At 34.2% G+C, this 25,028-nt stretch overlaps 1 protein-coding gene across 3 annotated transcripts in view; it reads right to left on the bottom strand.

The window, feature by feature from the left end:
* Window positions 1–7,429: 7,429 nt before the first annotated feature.
* Window positions 7,430–25,028, bottom strand: part of LOC149802126 (uncharacterized) — a 69,276-nt gene continuing 51,677 nt past the window's right edge. For 2 of the 3 annotated variants that reach the window (XM_089956525.1, XM_089956526.1), the window contains one exon: window positions 7,430–14,087. In XM_089956525.1, the coding sequence (XP_089812651.1) occupies window positions 13,873–14,087 (215 nt within the window). In that variant the 3' untranslated portion in view covers window positions 7,430–13,872. The remainder of the gene's footprint in view (window positions 14,088–25,028) is intronic. The other variant, XM_089956527.1, reaches the window with a different exon arrangement.

Raw genomic sequence — 25,028 nt, 5'->3', positions numbered from 1 at the left:
TGTACCCTTTTCCCTCCTTTTTTATATCAATACGAATTCAGATATAGAAAGTTTATACTCTTTCATGTTTTAACGCGATGTTATTATTTTTCTCTACATCAACCACATTCTTGATACTCAAACCTTTCATTCTATTTAATACTTATCTCTATGTGCTTGGCTTGATCCACTTTTTTTCTAAGTCATAACGCTTTCAGGTTGTTTACAATTATTAAATCAATCATTATATCGTCTCAATTTACGTCCTTACTCATTACCCTTAATTCTTATGTGCTTCTTGATTTTTCAACTTTGTATATGTCATCTTATGTGTTGTATAGAGATAACCCTTGCTTGTAAAACTTGCCCTTTGTATCCTCTCCCCTTCAGTTTTCCAGTTTTTTAGAGTACTACATTACCTAAAGTACCTTGCCCAATGTAAATATTTCCTCGATAAAGTTACGAAGCAGCCTTTGCATTTGTTTATATTTATTTCGGAATTCAAACTATTTCACCGGTTAAAATTTAGTTGTTCTAAATGTATCAATTTTTTTATAAAGCCAAGAAAGGTAGATCCATACTTTTTCCTTCTTGCTTATTTCAACGGAATTTTAGTCTATTTATTTGTGATAAACGTCACCTAGTCACTCAGTAAGCTTTAATAAAAGGCAAACCCATTCTGTTTTTATACTGGTTGCAATAGTTTTGCTTCCTTTTCCAGGAAATCCTAAATCTTTGTTCGGAGACCCTTTTCTTTCTTCGTCAAACTGTTACTTTCAGGCTTATGCTTTTGTAAAGATTTATCAAGTACATCATGTACATCGTTTTCTCTTTCTGTAGCCGACAGCTAATAGGTATCTGTATCCATCATGTTGTATGCTTGTCAACAACGTCTGCCTGACACTGGTATGAGCATAAATTGAACGAAATCTTTTCCAGAGATTTTTCCCTTGCTTGCTTGTGTAATATGTAGGTAGATTGTTTAAATGGTATAAACGATATAAAAACAGCTAGATAATACAGCATGATTGACTAATTGTCGTTATAAGTTATCATCAAGCCAGCGTGGCATCCGTCTACAACATGAACTAGTTTCAAGAATCACAACGTTTGTTACCTCCTTTCGAGTGAAATGAGGATTTCAGATTCATGGAACATTTTGCCAGTCCTGAGGTGTAAATCTAAAACAGTTACTTCATATTCCGAGTCATGATGTACATTATTGGTTTAAATCGCACTGTATTAACCATAACTCTTTGTTTTTGTTAATCATTGTAGATTGACTTTGTAAATCTTACACGATCTTCAAAATGTACTGCAAATTTTGTCCGATTTAAATTTTGTGTAATTACCAACATCAAATATTTCCTTCTTCGTGCAAAAGTTGATCGGTTCAGAATTTAATATCAATAGCATAACGGTACATCAACAACTTTTGAGACAATCTTTTGTTGTTAGATTTTGTCCTGCGCAGGCGCTTATCATTCAGGAACATTTGAGTAACTGTTTATTGAATTCCAACCGAGTGGACTTTTACAGACAAATGTCTAATTCTTCCAATTCAAGTGAATGACAAGTAGAAGCGTAGATTTGCATCTACCACTACGTGGTATTAAATGAAATGATTAAAAGAACAAAACTTAATTCTGATTCTCGAGGACTTTAAAATGGTTTAACCCAACGAATGAAATGATGGATTCAGATTCCAAATTACGTATTAAATATGACTGAACCCATGTCATCATAATGTAATGTTGGCGGTTACGCCTGCTCATACTATCTGTCAATGTAATTCCAAATCCACGTAACAATATCTCTCAGCCAGTATACTTTTACGTGTATCGTGATTAGTAATGGGAAAATATTGTGTACAGTTTGAATAGGGACTATCGCTCCCTGGGTTTGTACGTCTATAATGAAACATGTACTTTTTCGGAAAAGCCGATTGCTCATTGAATGAACTAGATATACTTCTACCTATTTATAGATATTTACCTTAATTTGGGAAGAAATAAACATAATCAATCTAAACAACGAATTTTCTTCTGATGACTAGCCAGTAACCAGCCTCGGTGGACAATTTTTAATTGGGTGATTTTGGCAGTACTAAGGTAAATCTCTCTCTCTCTCTTTCTCTCTTTGGGCACCGCTCCGGTTAGAGCGTCCGCCTCTGATGCGGGAGGTCGTGGGTTCGATCCCCGGCCGAGTCATACCAAAGACTTACAAAAATGGTAATAACAGCTACCTCGTTTGGCGATCAGCATTATGAGGTTAGTGTTGGGACCGGTCGGCCTGGTGTCAGGATAATGTGGCTGGGTGGGACATCATGCTACATGTCTGCGGCATGATGCCCCAGTGCTAGACATCACTATAAACTGTCACACTGCAGACATTGTAGCGATATGACTGAAACATTGTTAAAGCTACGTTAAAAATCCAAATTACACACAGTCAAAGAACAAGCGTCCTTTCTAATAAACGGAACATTTTACAAAGACAAAATCATTTTTCAACTCAGATTGTCCAATGCGCATGATGTCGCATTGTTTGATGCAGTGCCCCGTTAAAGTGCAGTTGACTATCCATGTTTACGTAACCTATCATGTCACTTTCACAACTAAATATTACATTGTTACAATATTCATGTGAAAGAAAGTTAACTGGATTCAGAAATTAACATATTTACTGTGATATATTTGTGACCGGATATTTGCAGTACTCAACTTGGAACAGCAGACTATGTAAGCAAATTTCATTTTGTGTCCGAATTGCGTTACATATTTACCGCGTAAATATGCAGTGGTTTGATCAAATTCTGTCAATTTGGAGACCGGTTTATGTCCATATTCTTCTGTGAACAGAGGTGAGTTTATTTACTTATGTAAGTTACATTTAAACCACGCTTGTATATCAAGTGGATTCCATGCTATAGGTTCACCTCCCCACCCCTCCAACCCCCACACTACACACCTGCTATGAACTTAGCAATACCCTTAGTTGTACTTGTTGTTTTTGGAGTTTTACGCCATTTTCTTATGATGATATTGTTATAGTTGACATAACAAACCCCTGTGGGGATAAGTTATCCATATTCAGCCGAGATAATTTTTCATTAATTTCCTTTCGTCACGCGAGTTGAAAAATATCCGCCAAAATATTCATTGAAAACAAAACATTCCAGAAAGCGCGGTTAAAAACGTTTTCCCACGATCGCAGCCAATCAGTGGCTTAGAGGTTATAGCGTGCGCCTCGGATGTGAGAGGTCGCGTTTTCGAACCCTGGCCGGGCAGAGTCATACCAAAGACTTATAAAAATGGTACAAACAGCTGCCTCGCTATGTGCTCAGCGATAAGACAGTGTTAGGACTGGTCGGCCTGGTGTCAAGATAATGTGACTAGGTGGGACATCATGCTACATGTCTGCGACATGATGCCCAGAGCTGAACACCACTATAAACGACCACACTGCAGATATCGTCGCGATATGACTGACAAATTCTTAAAGCTCATTAAAAATCCAAATCACACACACACACACACACACACACACACACAATTTCATGGGCTTATTTGGACATATTAGAATCCCATAAAGTTATATGTTCACATGTTATAATATAAAAAATATTAAACTGCACAAGCTATAGGCAAAGTATACCGACTATGTGATACTGAGCAATATCTATGTACATGAATGAAGTGATCTTGCATTGGACTGTCTCGGCTTGTTTCTGCTATTGATTCCATATTTCTTATCAGATGTTGATCCCATTTGTATATATAAACTTAGAGCATCGATATCGCTAACGAGTTCCCTGACAAGCAACATCAATGCATATTAATGGGGTGTTCTTTACTCCGATTTTCTAAACATTAGAAGCTGTATTTTCGGACAGAATTCGATCAAACCGATTGTAAAAGGTTTATATTATCGAGATGTTGGACATATCAGACGATGATATTGTTATAGATGACAACAATGTCCAGTGGAATGCTTTACTAGAATGTAAGTATGTGTTCTATTGAGATCTTGGACGAGCTTCCTTCCATATTAAGGAGTTTATCTTGCATCTGACTGGCTGAGTGTTTACAACTCTACATGCCATATATGTTATTACGTTTGAGCATTATAGCTATTTCTAATTAAGATCCAAGAGAATTTTGATTGTAAATGAGAACTACGCACATGAATGAGGTATTTTGGCATCGGATTGTCTGGTGTTTCTTACTTTTCTAGTGGTTGCATTTTGGATCTGAATCAGGTTCGGTTATTGTTGTTGTTGCTGCTGTAGGTTTAACGCCATTTTTTCAGCAAATGATAGGCTATAGACGGCGGCCAGTATAAACGGTGGTGGAAGAACCCGGGAAAACCCAGGAAAGAACCACCGACCACTCGGCAACTCGGGGTCCGCAAGACTCGGTTATAAGGTGTTTGTTACCATATTAGAGAATCTATTCAGATTTGGACCATGCACGGATATGAGCCTACTGTTATCGATATCTCTTTTCGATCCTGTTTGTCACCATCACAGACTATTTCCGATAATATTAACAAAAAAACAAAAAAAAAACCCCAAAAAATACAAAAAATTGGCATTTAAGTTGTCATCCAAAATCTTGGGCGAATATGACTGTAAGCGACATCTACACATATTATTATCATTTCTGATGCAAGCCATTTAATTGATATTTTTTTTTTTTTTTTTTTTTACCAGGATGAGTAAATGACAGTGAAGGATAATGGACACCACCACGGTGAGTTCGATAAGGAACCTCTTGCTTGTATTAATAACTCCGTTTACACCAATTTTTGCAGGATTATCGTGTTTCGCATGCTAGTTAACGATGATTAGATAACACGAATAAGCCATGCTACAACTAGTATAATGCATGTATTTGTGTCAAGAAAAGAAAATTTACTTTTTTTTTAAAACCCAGTAGGTCAAGGTCATATTCAAAATGACTAAAGGAAAAAAAAGCTTCTTCATATTAAAATTAGTTCTAAAACAGTGGAATGCCTTACTAGTATGTAAGTATGTGTTTTACGGGACCTCAGCACAACAGTGGCTACATAGTACCAAGGCCAAACAGAAAAGTATGTGTTTCCTGTTGGCCGACCGTCGCCGTTTCTCGTTGTCGACCCTAGTACTTGTCACCCCCCCCCCGCAACAAAAAACACCCCAAAACTTACATATTATAATGTTTGAAATAATTAAAACCAACATGCCTACCACAATTTTAAAACCAGTACAATAGGAAACAGTTTTTTTGTTTTTTTGTTTTGCCTAGACGTTAAGTTTGAGAAATATAAAAGGCTTGTACTGGATACAACAAAGACATCTAGTACTTTTGAAAACTAAAGGTTGAAAGGTCACTATGACCTAGATTGATGGTTTCCACACACCAAAACCTGTATATTGCACTACTTACCATAAGGAACATTAATGATGGATTGAAAATGAGTAAAACAAAGAAATGATTTCAGGGTCAAAAGATCAAACAGGTTATGGTCACAGTGACTTTAAATATTCTGCTCCCAGTGAGTCAAAGAGTAAAATTAACGTAAGCGCCACTGTGTATCATTTTACAAACATTCAATGGTGCCTTTTACATCCTCTGTTTTCATTCAAGATTCTGAAAAACAGAAGGATCACATCAAAAACAAGGAATTCCGTATATACACATCAAACATTGTGTTGGCATATAATTTATTATTAACAGTACTCCTGCTGGACATTAATACAGAACTTATAGAAAGTCATAGTAATTCCTTCAGTAAGTTTAATAATCCTTCAATTGATAGTGTCTATGCATTTACCAGTAAAATCCAACAAAACTGAAATGTAAAGGCGTATCATAATGTCCTGCAATTGGATTCTATAGTATATTTCTCTGAGATGCATTCCTCACTACGTTTCACTTCCTACCATGAAGACCATTTGTCAAACAAATGCAGATGTGAATCCAAGTTAGTGAGGTTGAGTAATTTAGGTCACAATAACCTGCTTCTGATACAATGGCACAGTTCTTCCCAAAAAGATGCAATGATTTCTTAACCATATCTTGAAAAATATCTTTGAAATTAACTAAAATGCACAAATTGAACACTCAGTAAAGAATGAATTGATAACTGATTATTCTTGTATAATTCTCATTTAAATGCATTCAATCAGTTTCATATCCCTACAAAGAATATGGTATAATATATCTAATTATCAACAAAACTGACAATAGTAAGTGAAACATGAAACATACCATATATTTTTGCTTACGAGTCCAACTGCAAACTGCACAGATCCAGATGTGCTAGCGCATAATGTGTCAGCAGATCTGGGTCTGTGCAGTTTGTAAGGAATGAGAATAGAACAAACAACATAAACCCTAATCTGTTGGTGCATTATGCTAAGGCAGTTAACTCAACTTAAAAGCAAGTATATATGGAAGGCTGCAATGACGTACTTTAAGTATGTTGTGTTGATCATTGATATGCATCCCATAACCAAGTTCAATAACCATTCTGTGAATAAAGATTGAGAAAAAAAACTTGAATGCAAATTGACCAAAGTAACTGTAGCATGAAATATGCATTACTGTGACCAACTGTTGAGCTGATAATATGCAAATAGGTGCACGATTCACCTAATTTTATGATTCTGATATGAACAAAACCCATTTAATTCTGGTTAAACACCTAACTTAGCTCTAAAGAAAAATTTCTATAAAACTTTAACGCATTAGGTTCTCAAGAAAATATATAACTAAATCACTTAAACTGAGATCTTGATTCAAATAATGACGAAGTGTAATTAAAGAAGCATGTATCTTAAAATAAAAAAGACCACCCTGTTATGCAAATGTGAGAGACAGCAATCATTCCATTCTGGCCCAAAATTCTGATCATATGGAACACTATTACCGAAATGCTAGGGTGCTGCATAAAATCTCCAGAGTGGCCCAGTGGTCTAAAGTGCTCTCCGTTATGGATCACTGCCATCTCACCTCTATCTGTGTTAGTTCGAATCTAGGATTTGGCCAAGGTGGGTATGTGAGAAAGCTTGCCAGTAGCTTCTTGTGGGTCGGTGGTTCTTTCCGGATTCTTACTTCACCATTTATACTGGCCGCCATGCATAGCCTATTGTGTGCTTAAAAATGATGTTAAACCCCACAACAACAGCAAGAAAAATCTCCATATTTTTTAACTATCAAGCTAATAAAGAAAACAGCTCCAAGCATTGTAACGTTTTTGTTTATAATGCTACAAAACACTGAACTCACTTGGCAAGTACAGTGCTGAATTTAAAAAACTGTAACGCTTTTTAACTGCTGTAAACTGACTGCTGCCAATTAATTTTCCTGTTTATCCATATACATATATGTTGGACATAATGCAAAAAAATGGTTCATTTGAATAATGTATGTAATAATACAACCATGACTGCAAAATACTGAGATCTTTATCAATACTTTTCTTTTTTATTTTCAAGGTTATTTACAGAGGCAAAACAAACAGAACATTTTTAACAAGTTAGTACAGAAACATTCTATAATCTAATAAAATCAAGAAATATTAAGCTATGTACCAGATTTTACTTGTGTACTGAAATGTAGCAATTCTCAGAGACAAATTAAGACATGCAAGCTAAATTTCACATCTATATATAAATTATATTAAACATTTATAAACTAGCATTCAGGCCACAAGCTCAAATGGTTAAATTTTGGTACTTATCTGTTGTGTCAAAATGTGAAATGCAGTAAAGATCGTTTATAAAGTGTCACAACAAAATGTGTATTTTCTTGTTCATGTTCATGTCGATGATGTTTGACATGCATGTAAAAGAAAATAATTTGTATTAGATTACCATATAGCTGGACCCTTTTGCAGTGTGTGCATTTTTGCGATTCAGCATTCGAAGAGTGAGATCATTTAATAAATCCAATAAAAATTTACCACTTTAAATATTTTAACCTGTTGAGATCCACAATTACTCAAATTTAACATACCAAAATTAAAGTCATCAGATTTTAAAAAAATTTTTACATTAAAAAAAATACCTGCTCTACAGTACACATGCATTTGTCAACCCTTGAAATGGTCATTTCACATTACTGACCATCTATAGAACAACAGAATGTTCACAAACAAATCACTCTGGACTGTTCCCTGCTTAGAGTTTATAAAAATTGTTCAAAACAATTTTACAACCTCACAAAAAGGCAAACAGTGATAATGCAAAATTTAACTTCCATTTTTTTAGATGTTAAATTAATCTTGGATTTCTCATAACAGACTCATCCATTCTTGCAATGTGATTACCCTCAAAGGAAATTGACCAGCTTCATTACATTCTCTCAGGTCAATCATAGCATATAGTATTTACATGCTTATAAGTTGTGCAAACATTAATGAACAAGTGTATAATGCACCAAAAAAGTAGGGTCTACATTGTTTGTTCTACTGATTACTCCTTACCAAGTGCACAGAGCCTGATCTGCCTGCACATTATGTGATGGCAAATTTGGGTCGATGCAGTTTGCAGCTGGACTTGACTTATAAGCATGTAGATATGTGACAAGAAAAGCAAAACCCCAAAAATTTCATTTCGTAACAAATCGTCATTATCCTCAGAATGAAGACAAAAAATAATATATATATATATATATATATATATATATATATATATATATATATATATATATATACAAACAAAACATCAACTAAGCATCATTAATTTATTTGTACCATATATAATGGCTTACGAGTTGAATTCAACTGCAGATCTGCCATCACATAATGCACCAGCAGATCTGTGTCTTTGCAGTTTGATTGGAGTAATCTGAAAAACAAACAAAAATGACCCTGACTTGCAGGCACATTATGCTCTGGCAGATCAGGATCTTTGTTGTTTGCAGTTTGACTCAACTTATAAGCGAGTATATATAGTAACTGTACAAGGAGCTGTACACATTCTCATTATCATTATATTTACATTGGTAAAAAAAAAATACAATATGCATGCAAAATAAACAAGAGATATTAAATATCCTACAAGATAACACAAAACTAATCAATGCAAAAATATAATGAATCTTGAAGAATTGAAGTGCATTTTTGTCCTAAGTATGATACAATTACCAAAATTAAATTTTCTGCAATTATCATCAACACAAAAGTCACATAAAAGCTCTGCTAATCATTAAAAAATTTAAACAGATTGTTAAACCATATATGTTCTGATTATTCACCTTCTAATGAAATACCTGACAGCAGGTATGTTATTCTCTGGCAATATCACCTATTTCTATACTTGACATGTATATGAATAAAATTAGTACATGTATATTTAAATCTAAATAGAAGTACTGATGTTAAATGTAACTGGTAAGGAACCAACAGATGCATTCATGTAAAATGTATTTTTTTATTTACTTGGTTTTCCTTCATCTAGGAAATGACTTGTTATGGTCAAGGTTATGTTAAAACACTTCTCATTCTCAAATCCCCTTCATATCGTTTGACATGTCGCATTGTGATGTGTATCAAGTTTTTGTTCTCAATTATGTGATAAACAAAACAGCAGATCCACTATTACAGAGATTCTGCCAAGATTTATCTAAAGGGAGGGAACTCCTCCATGTCACAAAAATATGGGGGGGGGGGAGTAGAAAAAAAGAAGGGGGAGGAAGAAACAGCTAACGTTCAATATTTACCTAACATGTCAATATGTCTCCTCTTCCTACTGCTCCACTCTTTTGGAGCTCTACTGAATAAAATATTTTCAAAATGAGCATTAATCTGTTAATAGTTTTTGAGCTTAATCTGTGAGTTAACTGTGCATGAATACTGTACTGTGCTGAGAGTCAACCTTCACAGTCTGTCTGATGGGACATGTATATAGCTAGCTTAGCCAGTGGGAAACTGGTCTTTATGGTTGTTATGTACAGTTTTCCACCACTCATATGTATTACCTTTTGAATACTTCTCCAAAATAATATTTTTCCCTAACATAAGCTCTGCCAAAGTTTCACTTTCATAAATCAGTGCTTTACTGACTTGTGCCAGATTTCTTATCTGCTCCATAATGCTATATTAGGGTTTTAAGTTGATGAATGCTCTCATGTCAATTTTAAGACACATATTTTCAATAAAAACGTATATGTACTTTTAATTTTAGATTATTTATTCAGTTTATCTGAAACCATATGGGGTTATATAGTCTTGTAGCACAAGATCCCACTGGGATAAATTGTTTGAGACAAGAAATGAAAATTGTAATATACTTTTAAATTGTCTGCATATTATTTAGGGCTGGTATTCTGCCTTTTCTACCTTTTATTTCAAAATACTACTGAAAGAGGCACTGACCCGCATGCCATCTGTTTTTGTTCATCCAGCACATATGTTGGACTCATATTTCAGCATCATTTTTGGGTTCAAATCACTCATTGTTATCCTCATTAACGTTTTCCAGCTCCAGGAATCTGATATAGTTCATAGCTTTAAAAATCTTTGTCATTGCCACTATCATCAGCCAGTATTTGCCAATGAAATCATCATCTGAAGAAGAACCTGGTTGTGATTCAGCCATTTTGGTGTTCTAGGTAGCTAGAATTTTAAACAGGCATTTTGTAAATTTCCTTGATGCATGGTTCAAACTATGACAGAATGCATGTTGCAATGCCCAATGTGAAAATCAAATTTAGTTTAAAAACCATTCACATCCAGACATGTAAACAGTTGCCTACCTGAAAAAAGACTGATGTTGTGACAAACACTACAATACCTCTATCAGTGGCACAACTTACATTGCAACAAGCACTTTGAGGGTTAACAGTTTAATAAAAAATTTACACTGCACAGAGTACATTTTTATATATACAAATTTAAGTTAATTTGTGGAAGTTCTCACAAATCACTGCTCTCCAAGTGCACAAATTCATACAAATTTTGACAATTTATGTATTCATGTGCCCTAGAAGCAACTATTATACATGAAATTCATCAAAACCCTGAATAATATATTACTATAATAAGCTTTCTCCCATTTGAAAGAAATCATAATATTGTTACAATTATAATAAAAAACTTATTTTGAAAACTCTTTTGGAAGACAAAGTTTGAGATATTCACTGAAGCTGGAGGCAGGTCACAGAACCATTTGAGTTCAGCAACAAGTTGTTGGTAGGTCACAGTTTACAAGAGCAGTTATGCATGAAACTGGAGCAGATCACAGGAGCAGCTGAGTATGAAGCTGGGAGCAAGTCACAAAAACGGAAGAGCATGAAGGCAGGAGGCAGATCATAAAGCAATTGTGCATGAAGATGTGGGCAAAAGTGGAATAGCTGAACAGGTGAGAGATGAAAAAAATGTATTCTGACTGAAATTTGAAGATGAAGAGAAATATTGTTCGGAATCCTATACAGGAATAAATAAATATTTACTACTAAACAATCAAAGTAACTGCTAAGTATGTAAAATTACAAATATTTGTTTTATTACCTGTATATCAACAATAATAGTGTTTAAAGAAAGTAATTATAAACACTGTACAACCTAACTTATGCTATTTCACATACAGTACATCCAATCTACATGATGCAAGGCAAATCACTGAAGCAATTGTATCAAATACACTGGATCCTTCTTATAATCAATGCAAGCAGTCCATTAAAGGCACCAATTACATTACATATTCACTTTTATGACATGATCTAAATTTACATTTCTCAATGTGGATGAATATCAAAGTGAGGAACTGATGTTAATAGTGCAACAAGTGAGGCTGACAAACAATGAGAAGTTGATGTGCTGTTATGATGATTGTTTGAGAGTGTAATAGAAGAAAATGTGATTTTACAAATTACCTCATGATTTAAAAACTATTTTACTAATGTTGTATCAATTTAAATGTCATAAATGGACCTTTTTTAAAATAACAAAATCTAAAAAGAAAAGCTGTACAACTTGTGCATGTGTTTTACTCTGACTGGGTAATGTATCTGAATAATAAATGGACAAAGAGAGACCAGGAGGACTGAAGACATGTTTTTCATAGCTCAAGAAAGGAAGCTTTTGTGTTTCCAGTAAGAAATTTTGTTTTAGGTTCCAGTGTTAGTACTTACAAGCAGTGAAAAACATGTCTTTTAAGTTAATGACAGGTTAGAATCTGTAATGTTATTTCCAATACTCAAAGAAATTTTTTTCAGACTCAGTCACAGGGCCAGTAACTTTAAAAAAAAAATCAAAAGCCATGACTCAAATTCCATGTGCCCAAAAGGGTACTATTCTTTTTTACTATTATTTGTTATTCAACAATACAACTGCTGTACATTAAATACGAGTAGAAAAAAATAAAGTAAATAAAGTTAAATTTTGTGGTAGGTCTTTCCTTTTTATCTCACCACTGACAAAGGACAACTGAGTTTTAATTCAAGACTTAAAAGCTATCATGGACCAGCTATTATTTCTTTATTGCTTAAGATACCTCTAAAAACATTTGGCCTAGAGTCTCCAGATTACAACAATAAGGTAATCAGTTATGTACACATGTTAGCCTTAATCCAATCACACAATCATGTATGACTTCACCAGTCACAATCACTTCTGAAAGAGTTCCAGTCCCCTAAAGACTGTTTCTGGCTGATTTCTGTAATGCAGAGATAGAATGCATAATGAATGCATTTGGGGGAGGGGTGTAGCTTTTGTAACAATCTTTTAATTTTCAAAAGCAGTAAATTTCAATTATAAAACTATATGTGCGGCAGCCAACCATAAAAATGGTGTTTTTGTACTATCACTGCTGGAATTACATTTATGTTTGCACACAAAGTTTATACAGATGTACAGTATGTAGATGATCTCCATAAGGGGGATAAATATTGATAATTTACAACCATTTCAACAACTTCAAACTATAATCCTACATTTCATCAGTGCAATCGATGTCAAACTGCATTTTCTCCTCCCCAAAAGCCAGATGGGCACTTCACCTAGAATAAAAGATGGGCCCCTGATCTGCTGGGCCTGATGCTCATGTGCTTCTGAAGGGCACTTGAGCATCAGCCTATCAGATATTCTGAGCACTGAAAACCAATGAAAACATTTCAAACCTATAATTGGATGTACTTAAATAACATTCTGGATATTTGCTACCATTTAGATATTCTCTAGAAAATTGTGGAAAATATGTACAAAGTTATTTTGATCCGAATCTCTCGTACAAGGGTAATGCGTGAAGATTACATGTATTGTAATATCATTCGACAGGTGCAACTTTGAACCAGTATACTCATCTCAGCCCAAGGGAAGTGAGTGTAATATCCATATAATTTGAAGTCAATGTAGGAACCATGCTAAGAATAAGCATGATGGGGAAAATAGCTGTATTCCAAGCATTGCCCATTAAGTAAAATCTGTAGAGCAAGTATACAGTGTATATATTATACACTGTATAGCATATGTTATTAGCAGCAAAACAATAGGAGAAAAGCAAATCAAAAGTATGCCACACATACTTGTGAGTCAAGTCCAACTGCAAACTGCATACAGCCAGATCTGCTGTCACATACTGTACCAGAAGATACGGGTCTCTGCAGTTTGTTAGGAAAACATCAGTAAAACAAGCAACATAGATCCTGATCTGATAGTGCATTATGAGTATAAATTGTTTGCAGTTGGACTCAACCTAATATGCAAATATTTAAATTACAATTAATAAATGTAATATAATAATATATTCAGGAAAGTTTTCTTGTAATGATTCTGATTGAAGTTTATTTCCAACTAATGAGACTTGTAAATAACATGTTCTCCACAATATGTACACATACATGAATATCACAAAATATATAAGCACAAATGAAAGACTTCATGAACAATACAGTTGTATAAAGATCATGATACTGTACAACTCTTATTGTCCGTGGATGAGGAGTTGGTCTTCTTACCCCTCCTCCTTGGGTTATTTGGGTCCAATACGGAAGGATCACTCCCATCAAAGCTATCTGTATCCACGATATCCCATGTTTCTTTGTCCACCTGAGCGTTGGGAACAAACCCCTCAGAACTGGGAGGTATTCCGTCGTTAAAGGTTTCCCCATCTAGTTCTTCTAGAAGAAAGAGAAATACAGCATTTTTTAATTTCAAGTTCCTGTATGGAAGTCCCCTGAAAGGACTGATGCTCTAATGGATGAAAACAATTTTGAAGAGTTCAAGAAGAGATAATTTCTTCCATGCAGTGTTGAAACCTCTTACATTCTTAAGTGATAACAAGATTCACACATCAGCTGATAGGCAATTTTTTTGTCTAAGACATATAGACATTAGAAGTTTTTTGGTCAATATCCTCTTTCAAATGATCACATTCAGGGTGAGTATCGAATCATGCTCTTCAAGACAGCCAACATAGCAACTATACTCTATGTACGAATGACACCATTTTCATTTTTGACAAATTAGGTATCATAGGAAGTCTGTTGGTGAAAACCCCATGTTAATATACCATTAGAAGGAGTAGCTAGCTGGCTAGCCAGCACGGTTACCATATCATTATGGCATTACTTTTATTTGGAATCAACTAGAAACCATAAGAATCCTTCTGATCTCATATGACTTATATTTAAGAGTAGCAATAACAAGATTTTCAAGATGGCCACTATGTTGGTCATAGTGGACATCATATCAGCACAATTTCAATTTAGGAACAAGAAGACATGATAAAAGTCTTCAGGTGAAAACCTCACACTGATATGACTTTGTTTTGGAGGAATAACAATAACAAGAAATTAAATATAGTTACCATGGTGCCATACTAGATATAAGGGGCACGTCATTTCCAATAAGGACCAACATGATATAGTAAGAAGACTTCTGGTGAAAGCACAATGTTGATATGATGTAGTGATAAAAAGATTTTCCAGGTGGCCATTGTGGTGGCTATATTGGAGGTGAGATTGGCACCATTTACATTTAGGGTCAACTAGACATTATAAACAGTCTTTCAGTGTAAATTTGATCATTCAGAAGTAGTGACAAGATTTTCAAGATAGCTACCATGGCTGCCATACTGGATGTGTGAGAAGCACCATCTTCATGTAAGACCAACTAGATATCATAAGCAGTCTTATGGCAAAAACCAGATGTTATGACTTTCCATTCAGGAGGAATTGTGAAAGCAATATTTAAATGATGGTTGATGTGGTGGCCATATTGGATGTCAGATCAGCACTGTTTTCATTTACTTCCAACCAGACATCATAAAAAGTCTTTTAGTTAACATGACCATCGATTCAGGAGGAGCAGAATCAGTTATAAGATTTTCAAGATGGCCACTGTGATCTCAGATTGACACCATTTTCATTCAGGACCAACTGTTCATCATTTGAAGTATTTCAGTGAAAACCCCATGTTGATATGAAAATCCATTCCGGTGGAGTAGCAGTAACAAGATTTTCAAGATGGCCACTGTGATGACCATATTAGATGTCTGAGCAGCACTATATTAATTTAAGCCCAACTAGATAATGGGATGAATGTATGTGTAAAGTTCCAAGGCAATCCTCCATGAAGTTTAGTAGCAGCAATAACAAGCTCGTGCAAATAGACGAAGGAAAATACCATCCCATAAGCTCTACAGGTCTGTGGCCAGTATAGATAAAAATCATTGATAATTTCGTATTGGAGACACCTCTAAAACAACTGGCAGTAGACAAAATGATTACATGAAACGTTACTCAGGTAATGGAAGTTTTTCAGCAACATGCTACCTCTAAAAAAATTTTAAACAATTTTTCTTCAATGGGTAAAATTCATGGATTATATTAAATCTCGAGTTTACTAGTGCTTGTTCACGTCAGATATATTAGCTTTGTGTATGGATAGTTCTAGTTTGCCAATGCAATGTGTAATGAGTACAATTTCTAACATTAGATGTATCACCCCCCACCCACCCACCCCAAAAAACCCCAAGCATTTAGCTTTACAAAGTAAGAATAACTATGACCTGTCCTGTTCTGCACTCTCGTTCTGGAACCAAAGCATGAGATTAGGAAAACAAGAATAAGTAAAATGTAACAATGTATGCCTTGTTTGAGTCTGTTGATTTTAGAATGATTTAAATGTACAACATAATGCTTCCCCTGTAACATACCACTCTAAACTTGTTATAGCAAAATGTATACTTGAAATAGAAGGCTGGTACTATATAGGTATTATTTAGATTGCATGGTTTGAAAATGTTCTTGCTGCATTCATTTGACTGTTTTGTTGTCTTCTCACAATAGCTAATGATGCCATTCATGTGGGATGGTCAAACAGCAACTACTCGAGTTTAGTACATAAATGTGTTGAAATTATTATCTTCATTATTGTGAAAGAATGTTCAAGCAATGCTACTTTCTGTGTAATATTGTTGCAGCAGAAGGTCAAAACATTCCACATATCAGGATAATGGTCAGTAGAAATATGTTTCTTTGAACATTATGGAACTATTTACTTTACCCAAGAAATGCTGCATGCATCAATGGCAAAATGATGCTGTACCAAATGATTGGATCTCATGTCTTACACTGCAACATTGTCAACCTTTAATTATTTCCAATTTTCATATGTTTGTGTATGTCAATCTTACTGTTTACAATTTAAACTTAAGACCCCTCATCCCTCTAATGTGTCATTTTATTGTATGTTTGTAAGAGATTACAGTAATGTGTCTATAAATAATCATACGTGTCTACCTACCTGTGACTGTATAGTATGTGTGAGGGTATAGCAGTGTGTCTATAAACACTCATACCCTTGCCTATTTGTTTCTGATTGCATATAGAATGTTTGTGTGTGATGGTACAGCATATGTATAAACATCCATAACCTTGCCTACTTGTGTGCGATTGTAAAGTATATTTATGTGTATGTAGGTATGAAGTGTATATAGAACTCCTATACATTTTAAGTGTAGTGGGGGTATTTAGATTGTAATAAAAAGAGGTGCTGGATTGTAAGGGGTGCTTTAGGATTGTAGTGTGTGTGTTTTGGATGGTAATCAAAAGGCTGGTGCTGAATAGTATATGTGGTGTGTTGGACTATAATAAAAAAGGTGGGTGTTGAATTGCTGGGGTGTATGTCAATCAAAAAGCAGGTGCTGGATTGTATACATGGTGTGTGTTAGATTGTAGATAAAAATGTTAACCTTAGCATTCCTGTTTGAGGCTATAAAATTCTTTGGGTCCATAAATTCTTAGACTCCAAAAGACTTGCATGGAGATGGCAATATGACCTGAACCTATGCCATAATGTTAATCTCCATTTTGAGGCCAAAAAATCATTTGAGGCTATGAATTCTTAGACTACAAAGCTTTACATACTAGAGGTGACATGGCCTCTGGTATGTAAAGTATAATGTATATATGGTGCACTGGATTGTAAAGATGTATATTGGATTGAAGATAAAAACTGTAACATTAGCTTTCCCATTTGAAGCCATAAATTCTTAGACTACAGACTTGCCTGGACATGGCAATATGGCCTTAAACCATGTGTTAATTTCCAATTTGAGGCTATAAACTTTCAACTATGCAAGGCCATTTTGAGGCTACAATACCATTTCCATGATAAACCTATGGACCATTTTAATCTACAATATCCCATTTGCACATACAGTGGCACATACTTAAGTCAACTGTAACAATGTTACTATGTAACCCCAAGTGAGGTCAGCCACTTCTAACAATGTTACTATATAACCCTAAGTGAGGTCAGCCACTTCTAACAATGTTAGTATTTACCCCCAATGTTAATCCTATGGACCAGGATTTTCAGTTTGGCTCTGTATCACTGCACCACCCTCCATGTTAATCTACTGCATAATGCTAATTCCTGTATGGTTCTCACTTGCCCCACACAACTACTTGTACATCTGTACCTGTATATACAGTATAGGGCAGGGGTGCACAACTCATAAAGTTTACATGGGCTAGAATTGACCTTCAATGGAACTAAATGTCACATTGCAACAGTTTTGTGTCTATAAATAGAAGCATAAATGTGTTAGCATGTGGTCCTAGGAATATACCTTGTACACTCCCATTTTGGAGTTACACTGCAGCATTTTTAATTCCAACTGATTTCTAACAAGTTTGCATATGGGTACAAGATAAAGACCTGATATAGGAAAAACACCTATATTGATTACTCTGTTGCTTTGTTTATCATACTAAGATAGTCTCCATCCTGACCAGCAGCCACACTCCATTGGCGCTGATGAGTTTGTGTTCAAAAGTACCCATCTAGGCTGGCCCTCCATGTATTGTGGCCAGCAGCAGCAGACATATTAGTGCAAAGACTCAGTTTTGAGTGGACACATAATAGCATATACAGATGGAAATCTGGAGAATAATTGTTGGTTTTTATATTCTACAGTCGTTTTTTTTCTAACATGTCGATAAAGTACATAAATTTAATCTGTACCAAGACAAAGAATAAAACTGGTCCTCACAAACTTGAAGAAAAAAAGAACATCTTAGGCAAGTACAACTAAAGCTGTACTCACTAGAAATGGCAAGCAGAAACAATTTTGAACAAAAAATGTGTTTTTATCTTCTACCTAACATGATGATAAAAAAAAATTATTCATTTTTGCTTAAGTTTTATTTGTACAAACTGTCATGTTCAGTTGAATACTGAAGATTGACTTCTGGCAATAAATTATGTTGTACATGAATTTAATGAGATGATCACAGTATGATTTTTCTGATAGGTTACCTCTGAATATTGTTACCATGGCCATACCACATACCAAGATATTATAGAATTGCTCTGAATCAAACCTAATTATGTTACCATTGTGAATTACTGCTGTATTATGAAGTGATTCATCGTGGATTCCAGGCTTCTAAAGAAAGACAATAAAGGTTCAAGATATGATAGCAAAGAAACAGGAGTTTAAAGAAAGTCAGTTAATGCAATTTCTGCTGAAAATGTTTGCCAGTCAAGGAATGGTATGCAAATACTGGGTGGAACATCAGTCCAAGTCGTCAGCTCACACATTTATGGGCAAAAGAAAATTCAGACAAGTCTATTAATCTACTCACCAGAACTGATCAGTGGGAGGAAAATTTAGTATTATTCCCTCAATAAGTAATGTGATAATCTTTATTCCTTATGTGCTAGGATTTGTAACTTAGATTATTACTGGTTATTTTTAACACTGAAAAGATTAAAGTAAGATCATCATTTAGCATCAGTGAAAAAACTGAAATGAATCGAGAACGAAACTGCAATATGTATGTATCCTAATTTTATTGACAAGGTGGTTTTGCAACATCTTTGATGATTAATCATAATTATTTAAATAACATATTAAAAAATTTATCATATTGATTGTGCTCGTGATTTTCATACGAAAAATATTAGGTATTGAATTTTTTTAATGCCTTTCTTACTTAACATGTGATTTTTACGTACATCTGTATAACTATTCTTAAAAAGGCTACTTTCCTTATAAGGGGTGGCCTTATAAGAGGGGGACTAAATCAGACTGTGCTAGTCCATAAAGTGTCAAATACAAATCAAATTCTTAGGACCAATACAAAAATTGGAAAGAAGGCAAAGTATAATGGACATACTGAATTTTGTCCTTTCCTTCTTGGGAGCCAAAGTAACTCCATTGGTAAAATATAAGTTCATAATCCAAGGGTTGCAGGTTGGATACCTGCCTAGGACAGCCATAGTTGGCTGCCTCAGTGTGTCCTTGGGAAATGCACTTAGCTCCCATTTCCACAGTGTGATATGACCAATAATGTTAAAACAACAAGCCAGCCTTTTCTCCTTGTTACTTAATACAATGATTTTATACTAATATCCAATTATACTACTTCTCTTGCATACAAGTAGCTCCTTCAGCAAAGGATTTACACATTTTTATTGCATTTCATTTCCTCACCAACATAAATTGAGTGTAATAACATAATTAGGATTTCTTTGCAAATCAGCTAACTTCATTTTATGGAGTTTTATAAGTACATGTTTGATTTTGAAAGTGCATTTTGACAATGTATATATATATATATATATATATATATATATCTTTGAAACTGTTCCCATACTAATGACTTTCTGTTCAATGTCAGGGCTGATCAAATCCCATAGCCTGATGTCCTGGACTACATATTTTCCAGTCAGACAAGCAATAATTTCCTAGGCACTAGTTTGATACAAAGTGCTTTTTTTCTATTTTGAAACAAGTCGGGCAAGTGGTAATTTTCGTGCTTGAATCAATTTATCCACCTTTATTTGGCCATTCATGCTCTCTGGGCATACTGAATGCTTGAATCTACCTCCATTTATTCATTCGTATCTTGTGAAACTACAGAAAGTGGTCAATGATAACTGTCGCATGTGTGCAAGTTTTATTACTGGTTAACTGCACATTGGGCTAAGTGACTAAATTATAAGCCAGTCAAAACACTTTAAACAAATCCAGCATGACCTAATTAGCAGTGCTTTAAGCAACCTAGTTATACCGTGTTTACTCAACACACATTACCCTTTGATTTCAATCCAGAAAGTCGATGCATTTTATGAAAGGTTTTTTATAACATTAAGTGCCCATTTTCTGTATGATCTGATTAAATGATAGTAATGAGTCTTTTCTTCTTATACAGATGGACTTGCATAGTGTTTTGCTGCATCTGACGTGAAGCAATTACATTAAAGGAGCAGCCTGTGGTTGCATTTAAACGACAAAATGTACGTTATAATCACTTTAACAGAAGTAGTTGTTAAACAAGGTGATCTTTTTAATTCGACAAAATTATTTTCCTAAATAATTTTCACAAAGGAAGATCCTAAGGAACAGTCAAAGAAGGAAAATTCACAAGAAAGTGGAAGTATAAAATGTAAGGCTGCCGCCATGTCTGACATAACTATTCCTTATAAAGAATGAGACACAAGTCAAACTCTGTGACAGTAAAAAAATCAAATATGACACAACTAAGAGAAAAAATAAATTTTTAGCCACATTGGCGTGACAATTATCAATGTCTTATTGCAAAAAATATCCCAAACAAGCAATGGCTGGGAATTCAGTAAGTGTATTTGTCAAAGGAATTGTCAAATTCAGGATTTCATTAAGTAAGTCTCATTAGAAGTTTTGGACCTCATATAGCCCGTGTAGCACAATATATGCATGACCCTAGCCTGGATGTGCAGACAATCCATGAAGTTAAAGTTGCTAAGACTCCACTAAGAAATGCCATTTTAAACCTAACTGAGAATTAAATGAAAAATTAATAAAATGACAACTGTCTTTAACACAGCCTACACCATTACCCAATATGAAAAACTATTTTTTGATATGAAAAGTGTGCACTACAGAAGAAAAACTGTTCAAAAGTTTCTGTTAATTAAGAACAGACTCAGAGCAAGAGACTTTGTTCCGTCAATTGAAGGAGTCTGGTGAGAAGTTAAAGGTCTAAACTCATGTACATTGCTTTACATTCTTGCTCATGCAGGTACTTATGCCATCATATTGTAGCAAGAAGTAGTGTATATAAAATAACTTGACAGCTGCAACAATTAAAAATAAGCCTTTTGAAGTAACAAAAATGTTGTACATTGTTTCTTTGTTTTCAACATTATTTAAAATATCTTTTGTTGAACCTGAAAGAGAAATTTTGGGACAAGTGAGAATGCATGTGAGACAAGTGAGTTCTCTAAAACCACTCATCCTCAAAAAGTGGTCGAAAACAAAATTTGATCAGCCTTGAATGTACTAAGTTACACAATGAAATCTCTCAAAAAATTAAATTGCACAGACTTGGAACACAGGTCACATAAAAACCAGTCCCTGCCCTATCTAAAGTAAATTCAGCATTTTTATATTCACACATTAGCTCCTGATAAATTACCATAGTTTATATTGTTTTCATAGAACTGTGATTCCATATCGAGTGGGCCAGATTTTGTAAAGTTGGGAATTCAACCCCCTCAAAAAAAATCTGTAAAAAAGATATCTTGAAGTAGATGTTGTGGGATCAAGACTTCCAAATTATTATGCTCGTAGCTCAAAAACTGACTGAGATACAGGTTTCTGAAAATTGAGAGTCACCAGTAACTCATGAAAGCATGAAGCTGGGGTCAATTTTTACATATCTTTTTCCACATTTCTAATTGGGCTAGGCAGCTCAAAATCACAAGTCCTACAGAATGTTTTGTGCAGATCACGGATCTGAAAAATCAACTTGAAGCTATCTTGCATGGTTGCCACGTTATATGGCAACAAAACTCCTAACCCAAGCAATGTACGATTTTTTCAGGATTTTGCAGCAGTCCAGCTTCAACATGCAAATAGATACCGATGAAATATTGGGCACGTAGTGAGGCAACAGATGATACTCCATCATTTATCTTTAAAAAGACCTGATTCTTCATTAGATTTTCAGATTCTGTGCCTTAAAGATGGTTCCAGAGCAAAAACTTGTAAATTTCCTTCTTATTCAAGAGATCATGACCTCCCAAAAAATCTGAAACTGAGGGGATTTAAACTTCATTTCAATGCCTCCAACATGTCCAAAAAAATCTTGGTCCTCATCATCTTGATTTGTTTTTGATTTTTCAAAGTTTGTGGCTTATCTGTAAAAGGGTTTGGTCAGTTTTGGGGTAAATCAATCTGGATAACTTGGAGACCAACTCTAATGTGAAATTTGGATTCTGTGACACCAAAAACCATATAGATGGTATATTACAACCCTGTGTGGGATAATTAAATATTCATGAAACTCAAAATCCATTATGGCGGCAAAAGAAAAAAAGAAAAAAAAAAAGATTTCAAGAAAAAATTACTTCTGTATGAGCTAGTCCCTTCAAAATCACTAGTTATATTGGAAGTTTTTGTGTAGATTCCGAATATGCAATCAGATTATTCATACATTAAACCCAGCATGGGATCTTAGGCGGTTGCATCAGATCGTATTATTCATAATTATTTCATCATACCAAATTATTGCATCATCCCCGATTATAAAAGTCTTGTTTGTTTTGTGTTCCTATTCACTTCTCAACATCTGTTGGTGTCACTTCACGGAAAAAAAAACATGACAGTCATGGAATCTTGCTTTATCAGACATCATTCTCAAAATTCAGAGTGTCATAAGATGCATTATTCCAAGAAGTGTGGAGTCATACAAATTTCTAGTCTTTCTGAAGATCAAATAGTTATGCTTTTATGTCACTCAGGAGCGAATAGGCAAATGTTGGATGAGAATTCAAAGGTGTGCATACATCTGTATATATAAAGATATGAGAGTCCGCAAGACCGCTGTATGGACCAAGGAAATGTTCATAAAATGACAGACAAAAGTAAATTCATGTATTCCATTCCATTCTCAGATTTGTTTTTTCAAGAAGTTTATTGATTGTTAAGAAACTACTAAAACACATCTTCAACAAAATTGGTTGCTATCTTTGAATGTCATATTTTTAAAAAATAACTGATCAACTCTTTGTTCAAACTTTGTTTTAAACTCAGAAAACTTTAAATGCTTTCTTTTAACATAGTATATGGAGTTGTCAGCTTTAAAAATTATTAATATTATACAGTATATTATATAATAATTCCAATTTTTATAAATTGACAGTTTTCTACGCTTTGATTGGATGTAAACGGTGACGTGATACTGATCTGGAATTTTTTTACACATCGACAAATTCTGCGGACTACTTTTGGTTCCCTGTGACCAGATCATCGGATGTGAAGTTTTATCCATATCAATGCCTTACACCCTTCCCACCCACCCACTCCTGTGATTTCCCATCAAAAATGACAAGCCACAGCTTAAAATCGATCATTAGAAGTTAAAACAATGTAATTGCACAGACCTTCCTACACTCCAACACTTACCCCTTTTGCCGAAGAAGGCATATGGCAGGCTTTAGAAGCCAATCTTCGGAAATTATTACATTTCACCTCGACAACATGTTACAGCAGCGGTTATTAATGGTTAGGGTCATATGTCAAACAATGGATGTCACTAAAAATGGATACGATTTTGCTTTTGAAAGTTCAAAATGCATAGAAAGTAACAACGACGTTGCTATAACAACGTGTCATATGCAAGCGTAATTTTCAAAAAAGGGAATGTTCATAGTTTAACCGCAGAAACTATTTTTTATATATTAAAATAATGATCATAACAGTATATCACTGGCATGTCCCATTATGACATTCTACCCTGTATCACTGTATAAAGAATCTATGAATCTTGGCTAGCGAAGATAGGGCTATGTGTTATATTGCAGTTAAGAGGCTAATGAAAGAAAACTTTGATGTACATAAAAGTGAATGTTCTGTTGGTTAAATCTGTGGCTCTAATGTTAGAAAGTAAGTGAATTATAAGGATTAAATGATCATGGTTGGGTATTTATCGACGTGTAAATTTTACCTAATTACTCACAAAGTTTACATAAAGTCCTTTAATAATATTAATATTTAGTATTAAATTATTATTATTTATATACTTTATTATTATTATTCATAAATTATTATTATTACTATTATTATTATTATTTCTTTATTACAGCATCCCTTCACTATTTATAAATCATTATTATTATCATCATTATTTCTTTATTACAGCATCCCTTCACTATTTATAAATCATTACTATTATCATTATTATTTCTTTATTACAGCATCCCTTCACTATTTATAAATCATTACTATTATCATTATTATTTCTTTATTACAGCATCCCTTCACTATTTATAAATCATTACTATTATCATTATTATTTCTTTATTACAGCATCCCTTCACTATTTATAAATCATTACTATTATCATTATTATTTCTTTATTACAGCATCCCTTCACTATTTATAAATCATTACTATTATCATTATTATTTCTTTATTACAGCATCCCTTCACTATTTATAAATCATTACTATTATCATTATTATTTCTTTATTACAGCATCCCTTCACTATTTATAAATCATTACTATTATCATTATTATTTCTTTATTACAGCATCCCTTCACTATTTATAAATCATTACT

The sequence above is a fragment of the Sinohyriopsis cumingii genome, chromosome 4, assembly GCF_028554795.1.
Source record: "Sinohyriopsis cumingii isolate HCF-2022 chromosome 4, ASM2855479v2, whole genome shotgun sequence".
Lineage (NCBI taxonomy): Eukaryota > Metazoa > Mollusca > Bivalvia > Unionida > Unionidae > Sinohyriopsis > Sinohyriopsis cumingii.
The sequence above is the reverse complement of the archived record's forward strand: the minus strand, read 5'-3'. Positions and strand labels throughout refer to the sequence as shown.